We start from the raw sequence: 9,594 nt of genomic DNA, 5'->3' as shown, positions 1-9,594 counted from the left end.
CAAGAACAGGTAAAAGAGTAAAAGAAAAATAATTTAATGAACCCAAGACCAGAGGTTTTGTCTGGACATTTTGTCATAGCCAAAACACAATCATTTTTAGCTGACTTACATAGCTCTATTTACCAATATAGAGCAGAGAAACACACGTTTAGAGCAGAACATTGTTAAGGATTTGGCAGATACTTACGAAACATAGGGTCAAATAAGAGGTAACCATATTATCAATTTATTTTCTCATTTTCAAAATGAAATTATATTCTAATTAAATGCAAATTAATCTGACTTTAAATGTCTTACAATGCTAACAATCTGGTAAATAGTTTTCTCAGTGCCCCTGTGATATCTTTGTTTCTCAGGCTATATATGAAGGGATTGAACATTGGAGTCAAAATGGTGTAAACCAGAGAGAGGAATTTGTCTGTCCCCTCATATTTGTTGGACTTAGGTTTTAAGTAGGTGATGCTGCCTGATCCATAGAATAAAAACACAACTATAAGGTGGGAAGAGCAGGTAGAAAAGGCTTTAGCCCTTCCTGTGTTTGATGGCAGTTTCAGGATGGTTGAGATGATTCTACTGTAAGATACAAGGATCAACATGAATGGAAGCGTGACAACCAGCACAGAAAATATAAAGAGCACAAGCTCATTCACAAAGATGTCTCCACATGCTAATTTGAGCAGTGGAGGTATGTCACAGAAGAAGTGATTGATCTGGTTAGAGTCACAGAAGGGCAGAGACAAAGTCTGATATGTCAGTCCCACCTCAATGGGGATTACAATGACCCAGGAAGCCACCACTAGCTGGGTGCACACCTTGTGACTCATGACTACAGGATAGTGCAGAGGGTTGCAGATGGCCACATAACGGTCATAGGCCATGACAGCCAAGAGGACGCATTCAGAGGCCCCCAGTATAAGAAACAGGCACATTTGTGTAGCACAGGCAAAAAAAGAAATATTTCCTTTCAATGTGAAAAGATCCATAAGCATTCTAGGAAGAGTGACAGAAACATAGCAGATTTCTAGCAAGGAAAAATTGCTGATGAAAAAATACATGGGGGTTTGCAGAGCGGGCTCAACCCTCGTGATGAGAATGATGATGCCATTCCCCAGCAGGATAATCATGTAGATGAACAGGAAGATACCAAAGAGAAACCAGTGCAATCTGGGAATATCAGAAAATCCCAAGAGAATAAATTCTGTAGGTAGGGTAAGATTTGTCTGTATGATTTTAAGCTTGTTTGGTCTTTGTGGGTTCACATGTCTGAACTGCATTTTCCTCTTCTCGATTCTGATTGGGATGTGTGGTTTAGTCTTTTTGAGTTTTAAGCTTCTTTCTGTATCTTGCAGTTTGTTCATCTGGGTGATGTACTCTGAAACTGGAAGTTATGAATTCACAAGAATAAAAATAGACCAGTTTTGCCAATAAAGTCTTCCAAATAAAGTGACCTTGTTAAATATATATTCTAATGTATCAACAAAATTCATAGAACTGTATTTTTTTTTCACTTGCCATAACCGAAGGATTAATACACATGGATTTGGTCCTGATGTTCTGCTGTTATGTCAGTTTGGTAGCCTACTTGGCTCTTTCCCTTTTCTTAGCATCAGAATTTGTTTTGGCTAGTTGCTACCTTTAAAAAAAACTTCAAAGATCTCAAAATATTTATTATTATTTAAAATTATTTATCTTTGAATTTCAAAAATGAGCTTGATATCTTGGAGCCTTAATTCTTATTTTAACTTACTTATCAACTTCCAATCTCACATGCAGTCTGAGCTAAATGGTACTTAAGGTTTTGTTTCATCTGCCAATGACTGGATAAGAGTGTCTATTTTCTTTTCTGAGTGTGGGATTAATTCTTCTCTTTAAATATGTAAACCATTAAGGCTAGCAATCTTTCACACAAATTTCTTTCACTTTTATGGTAATAAATATCTATTGTTGTTAATCATAATCTCAGTACCCATTTTAATCAATTATTAAAATGTATTAAAACATTAATATTTCTGTTTTTATCACTTTATAACTACTTTCAACCATCATAAGATCATTTCAATGAGTGGGATAACAAAAGGGTGCTGTACAATAAAAAATAATACATATTGTAATTATATTATAATTTCAACCAACCAATAAATAAATATAAATAATCTATCATATGATAGAGCTATGGCATAAGTCCAAAAGATGTGATGTCCTACTTCACAAATACTTACTCAGTTATGTTCATTGTCACTTTATTCACAATAGTGAGGAGATTGGCAGCAAAGCTAAATATCTTTGTAGTAATAAATGGATAAAGAAAATATGGTACGTACACACTATGAAGTGATTTAGCTGCAATGACAAAATGGAATCATGAAGTTTGCCAGTATATGAGCAGAACTAGAAAATTGTACCTTGCATAAGATAACCAGATCATGAAAGACAAACAATGCATTAGAAACTATTATTTTAAGTCGGAATTAAAAATATTTTCTCACTTCTCATATCTGAAATATTTAATTCTCTGCATTGATGAAATACACAGGGTTATTTCAGTCCAACCTAGATAGTTTGTATTATACTTCTCTCTTTCCTCTTCTCTCTCTCTCTCTCTCTCTCTCTCTCTCTCTCTCTCTCTCTCTGTCATGTGTGTGTGTGTGTGTGTGTGTGTGTGTGTGTGTGTGTGTGCTTGTGTGTGTGTGACAGTTCGAGGGGGGTTTGTGTAAATTCTACAGGCCATACGTGAAGGTCATAGGATAACTTCTTGTATCATGTGGAATCCAGGGGTTGATTTTAAGTCATCAAGCCGACTAGCAGCTTACATTATCACTGAGTCATTATGCAGACCTCATCCCTTAATATTCTTTACATAACTACCTTCTCCTAGGTATTCAATCCATTGATCTATTGTTTTTAATACTAATTTGTAGTGTAGAGCTTAAAGTCTGCTATTTTTTTTCCATGACGATTACTACTAAATATGTAGAAGTGAATGTATGTCCAGCCATGTTGCTTTTTAGGAGGAAAATTGTCATTGATTTGCATTAATAGAGATGAGTTAAGTGCTTATTAATGAAATTTTATCATCTTATGTAATAAAAATAAATTGTTTATGCCCCCATTTCTTGTTGCACAGGAAAGAATAGAATAAAAAGATTGTATGCAACAACGTATTGCAATGGAGTTCTATAATCTATATTTTTCAAAGGCTGAGGAAAGTGTTGGCGTGAATTTAAGTCAACCCTTGTTCTAAGATTCAAAATTGTCAAATGAAATAAAACATTCTCTTAACTGAAGTTCTTGTTTGTTTAAACATCATTTTCTTTGTTTTAAAAATTTAGTCCCAGCAATCAGGAGGCAGAAGCATGTGAATCTCTGTGAATTTGAGGCCAGCCTGGTCTACAAAGTGAGTGCAGGACAGCCAAGGCAACACAGAATAACCCTGTCTCAAAAAACCAAAAAAAAAAAAACAAAAAACAAAACAAATTTTTAGCACTTCTTTTCTCTCTGTCATATTTTCAGATTTTATTCTTTTCTAAAAAAATGTTTTGCTCTTTTTATCTGTTTATTTTATTGGGGTTCTTCTTGTTAAATAGATATATGGGAAAAGGGGGTTGGAAAATGAGACCAATATTATAGTAATCAGTATTTGTTGTTTTCTCACCCAAGAAAGGAGAAAAATGTATGCATAGATTACAACATGTCTTTTATAGTAGGAAAACATAACAGTGATAGGTACAGACACATAAACAGAAAGTATTTATTTGCCTACTGCTCTGAAGTACAAAGTGTGGGAGAACTTGGCAAGGACAAATTTCTAACTTAATTGTTAACCATGCTGTCAGGCTTCTGAAAAACTACTTGTCTGTGTAGCCCATTGCCAGGCTGGTGCATAAAGCTTACCAGCATACACTATTGAACACCCCCAGAGCTGCTGTTTATGTGTTTGTGTCTTTTCAGCACTCCATATTATGTAAGATGATCAATTATATTATGAATACAGACAAAGCTCTGCTCTATTATGTTGTCTAGTACATTATTTCAAATTTAAAAAATACTAGAATTTATCACTAGTGTTGGCTGTTTCATGTGAATCTAGTGGAAGGAATCAATGAACATATAAAAACTTAAAGTTCAATTTTATATTAAATGATATTACTAACTCTTAAAGATTATATTAAAATATTCGGTATTTCATAAATAATAGACATTTGGTTTTTTATTCTTTATTATTAGACTAACATATTATTGTTTACTTTTCTTGTATATTAATTATACCATGGAGAAATAACAACTTTTACCATAATAAACACTTGTAGACACATATTGTCTATAAATTTTGCCATAATTTTGATTAGAAGTTTTATATGCATTATTAAGGCATAAATCATCACAATCAAATCAGCTACTACTTACCAATGATGACACTTGTAACATGGATGAAACAATTTCTTAAGTTTTCCACTCTACCAGAAGAGTCTTTAATACAGGGAAAGTACTTCTAAGAATGCCATTAGTTACAATAATAGTGCTTTATTTATTACCAAATCAGCAGAATGTACTTTTGTTATAATCAAAAAATCATTATCATTTTTAATATTTTTACCATAATGATAGAGGAAAATGTTAAGAACTAAATATTTAGGGTCTTATTTTATTTATTATTTTATCATTTAAAGTATACTGTAAGAATAATCCAGGAATAATCAAACAATAAAACCCCAAGTTCAATATGATAAAATTCATGATATCAGATGTTTGATATGAATTATTGAATCATGATCCACACATTCATATTTCTGAGAGAAATAACATTAGCAATTTACCTTTTTTCTGTTCTGCTTAAGTTATTGTTTTGAATCTATCTAAGTAAGAGGTTATATCACATTTACATCAGAACCTGATTTGTTTCCTAATCAGCCAGTCCCATTTATAGAGAAAACACTTCTTTTCCGTGGGGATACTTATCCGCCTTTGTCACATTAGCTGCTAGTTTGCAATTAGTTTGGTAAGTTTGTTACAAATAATCCCTGTATAACAGACTACACATTTAGTAACATCTTCATAGAATGCTGCCCTGCCCCCAGACACATCCAAATCACTCACTAGCCCCAGAAGAATAATTATTAAAATGTATTATACACCCGAGAACACATTGTATATTTGTTTGATTTCCTAGCTGGGTCATATAGAATGCTCTTATCCTCATGGTGAAAATTTATACTAACCATAGGAAAGAAGATGGACACATTTAACATACATACTGTGGACTCTGGCAGTGGGTGATGGTCCAAAAACAGATCCTGCTGAAACTACAAAATACTGTTATGACCAACTGATGAGAGTTGTAATTGTGAAGGAAGAAAAGCAAAACATTCTGCTTCTCACCTTCATTTTTTAAAAACTTAATGTGACATTTACTCTGAACCAATTTCTACTCTGTTCTGAATGCTTCCCAATTGTATTAATGTAATGTCTTTATTGGTGGGGAGCATTATTTCTTTTCCTTTTTTCATTTTAAAACCCCAATACAGCTCAGTTTTTAAAATTTAATATTAGTACAAAGAAATATAATATTTTCATTTTGAAACTAAATATTAGGTAAAGAGACATTGCGTGTTGCATTAGATTTGTCTCATGTATGTTACAACCCACACAGTGCATCACATGGGTAATTTCAAGAAATCATGAAGTTGCCCTTGTCTAGCTGCTTAGAGAAGCATGCATCATAGACAGTTTCTATATCCATTCTTTGGATGAGGGACAGTGTTCTGTTCAGGAAGTTGTCTCCTGTGCCAATGAGTCCCCCACTATTTCTTCTAACAGGTTTAGTGTCTCTAGTTTTATGTTAAGGTATTTAATCCACTTAGACTTGTGTTTTGCACATGGTGATGAATATGGATCTACTTGCATTTTTCTACATGTAGATATCCAGTTTGTCCAGCACCATTTATTGAAAATGCTATCCCTTTCCCATAGTATAGATTTGGCTTCTTTGTCAAAAATCAAGTGTCCGTATGTGCTTGGATTTATGTCTGGGACTGTAATTTGATTCAATTTGTCAACCAGCCTATTGCTATGCCAGTACTATGCTTTATAGTACAGGTTGAGATCAGGGATGGAGATTGCTCCAGAGGATCTTTAATTGTACAGGATTGTTTTAGCTATTTTGAGTTTTTTGTTTTACCATATGAAGTTGAGAATTGATCTTTTAAGGTCTTTAAAAATTGTTTAGGGGACCTTGTCTCCATACACAAATTTTAAAGACCATGAAAGATGAATTCTCAACTTCATATGGGGTGGAGATCCCCTTCTGTCAGAGGCCTAGGGGAGGGGAAAGGGTGAAAGAGGAAGGGAGGAGGGTAAAGGAAGATATAAGTGAGGAGACAACAACCAAGATGTAATCTGAATAAAATACTTAAATAAAAAATTAAACAAACAAACAAAACTGTGAGGAAAGGCTGCCACATATGCCCTCAATTATGCCTGCATTTTGGACAAAGTTGAGAATGATCATGGTACTGCTCTTGACATCTCACTGTGGAAACTTCAGGCCAATAAATATTATGTCACTGGTGCACAAGAGATAGAGTATTCATCATGATGATGATGTTTTGATTGATGATGATAATAGAAATGTTCTTGGTGCTGGAGCTGTAATAGTTGAAGCTAGTTTCTCCAAGAATAGGCAGATTTGCAAGCATGTCCACCTGGCTTACACACTGGGTGTAAAATAGCTAGTTGTTTATTTAAACAAAATGGATTCCACCATGCCAGAAGAGATAGGAGGACACTAATGAAGTTAGCACACAGATTTAATAAAATGTCTACAACTCAGAAAAAATGAATTGTGTAGGTATTTTTATGGGATTGCACTTAATCTCTATATTGCTTTTGGTAAGATGGCCATATTTACTGTGTTAATTCTCCCAACCCCATATGTGGGAGGTCTTTCCATCCTTTGATGTCATCTGCAATTTCCTTCTTCAGAGACTTGAAGTTTTTTTCCATACAAATCTTTCACTTGCTTGGTTAGATACTTTACATTATTTGTGGCTTTTGTGAGGAGTGCAGTTTCCCTAATTTCTATGTCAGCATAATTTCCTTCATATACAGGAGGGCTACTGACTTTTTTGAGTTGATTTTGTATTCAGTCACATTGCTGAAGGTGTTCATCCACTGGAGGAGTTCTCTGGTGGAATATTGGGGGTTACATACATACACTGTCTTATCATTTGCGAATAGGGATAATCTGACTTCCCTTCTTTATGATGTGGCGCTTCTTGATCTTATTTCTCTAGCCAGAACTTCAAGAACTATAATGAAGAGATATTGAGAGAGTGGCCAGCCTTGTCTAGTCCCTAATTTTTATGGCATTTCCTTGAGTTTCTCTCCATTTAATTTGATGTTGGCTATTGTCTTGCTCTATATATTCTTTATTCTGTTTAAATATGTGCATTGAATCCCTGATCTCTACAAGGCATTAAACTAAACAAGAATGGGTTTTGGATTTTGTCAATTGCGTTTTAAGCTTCTAAGTAGATGATCATGTGTTATTTGTTTTTTGTTTTGTTTTGTTTTTTTCATTCAGTTTGTTAAATGGTGAATTACACTGATGGATTTCCATTTTCACAAGTAATATCACAAGTTTATTTTATTTTTAAATACTTTTATTCATTATTCAATTTACATCCACATCACAGCTCATTCTCTCCTCTCCCCATTGTCCCACCCTCCCTGCCTTTCCCCCCCAATCCCTTCCCCCCTACTCCTAGAGAAGGAAAACCCCTCTACCAAACTCAACATATCAAGGAACATCAGTACTGAGGGCATACCCTTCCCCTATGTCCCAAGGAGGCAGCCCTTCTGGGGGAAATTGAGGAAAAAGCGTGCAGCAGAGTCCATGTCAGAGTCAGCTCCCATTTCCCTCACTAGGGTACCCACATGATGACCAAGCTACCCATTCACTATGTCTGTGCACGGGGCCCAGGTTCCACCCATGCAAAGTCCTTCGCTGCAGTCCCAGTCTCTGCAAGACCCCTGTGCCCTCTTAAATTGTCTCTTTGGTCCTCCCAAGGAGCTCCCGACCCCTCTCAGTCTCCATCCTTCCTTTGCATCTTCTCTAAGACTCCCCTAGCTTCACCCAACTTCTGGCTGTGGGTCCCTGAATATACTTCCATCAGCTGCTGGGCGGAGACACTCGAAGGGCAGCCATGCTAAGCTCCCATCTGTAAGCACAGCAAGTGTTGTCATTTGTTTGTTTGTTTGCTTGCTCGGTTTTTTGAGACAGCGTTTTTCTGCGTAGCCTTTCCTTTCCTGGACGCACTTTGTAGCCCAGGCTGGCCTCAAACTCACAGCGATCCACCTGCCTCTGCCTCACAAGTGCTGGGATTAAAGGTGTGTGCCACCAATAGTATCAGGGATTGGCTGTCTCTCATGGGTAGGTCTCAGGTTGCACCAGGCACCAGCTGAACATTTCCTCAATCTCTGCACCATCTCTGCCCCTTCACTTATTGTAAGGAGGGAGTGTCCTGGGTCAAAGTTTCCCTGAGTGGGTTGGTGTTGCCCTTCTTCCAATAGGAGTCATGACTAGTTAAAGTGTGGCCTCTTTAGTCTCCATGGCACCTGCTGCTAGGAGTCTCTTCAAGAGTCATCCTCATATTCTCCCTAGAACCTACCCTGTTGTTGGTCTCCAGCTTGTCACAAAGAACCTTCTGCCCAAGGTTTCTTTGCTTTCTGAAAGCCCTCCATTCTTCTGCCCCCACTTACCCTAGATCTGATTTTGACTCACTTCTCACCAGTCTCCGCCTCTTACCATTTTTCCTTTCTTTAACGACTTCAGTTGTCTACTAAATCCACTTCTGAGAGTCAAGCATCGCTCCTTAGGTCCTCCTTGTTATGCATCTTTTTTTGGGCCTGTGAATCATAGTATGTTTCTACTGTACTATATGGCTAAAATCCACTTATAAGTGCATACATACCATGTGTGTCTTTCTGGGTTATCTCACTCAGGATAATCTTTTCTAGTTCCATCCATTTGTCTGAAAATTGCATGATTCCTTGTTTTTTAATAGCTGAGTAATATCCCATTGTATAAACAGACCAGCTTCTTTACCCATTCTTTCATTGAGGCACATCTGGGGTTGCTTCCAGTTTCTGGCTATTACAAATAAAGTGGATATGAACAAGGATGAGTAAATGGGTTGTATGATGGAGCATATTTTGAGTATGTGCCCAGGAGTGGTATAACTGGGTCTTATTTTTATTTTCCTGAGAAAGCACCAGATTGATTTCCAAAGGTGTTGTACAAGTTTTCACTCCTACCAGCAATGGAAGTGCATTCCTCTATCTCCACATCCTTACCAGCATGTGCTGTCACTTGAGTTTTTTATCTAAGCCATTCCAATGCATGTAAGATGGAATCTCAGAGCCATTTTTATTTGCATTTCCCTAATGACTAATTATTAATCCACTTGAGTTCTTATTATCTCTTGCAAAAATAAATTTTAACATGCCATGTTTATCACCAGAATAGTACCATGAAATAGCTCTATTCACAATTCTATATAACTCGGGGCCAGAGATTACTTTTTGAGGGCAGGGATG

The 9,594-nt window shown here is 36.3% G+C and overlaps 1 protein-coding gene across 1 annotated transcript; it reads right to left on the bottom strand.

Annotated features, from left to right (window-relative positions):
* Nucleotides 1-293: 293 nt before the first annotated feature.
* LOC311606783 (olfactory receptor 10AG1-like) lies at nt 294-1,274 on the bottom strand (the record flags this gene model as incomplete). Its single annotated transcript, XM_084798196.1, has 1 exon — nt 294-1,274. One exon carries the CDS (start codon nt 1,272-1,274, stop codon nt 294-296), a length of 981 nt encoding a protein of 326 aa, XP_084654322.1.
* Nucleotides 1,275-9,594: the final 8,320 nt, after the last annotated feature.

Source organism: Acomys minous (genome assembly GCF_964271855.1).
Source record: "Acomys minous genome assembly, chromosome: 10".
In the NCBI taxonomy this organism is placed as follows: Eukaryota; Metazoa; Chordata; class Mammalia; order Rodentia; family Muridae; genus Acomys; species Acomys minous.
The sequence above is the reverse complement of the archived record's forward strand: the minus strand, read 5'-3'. Positions and strand labels throughout refer to the sequence as shown.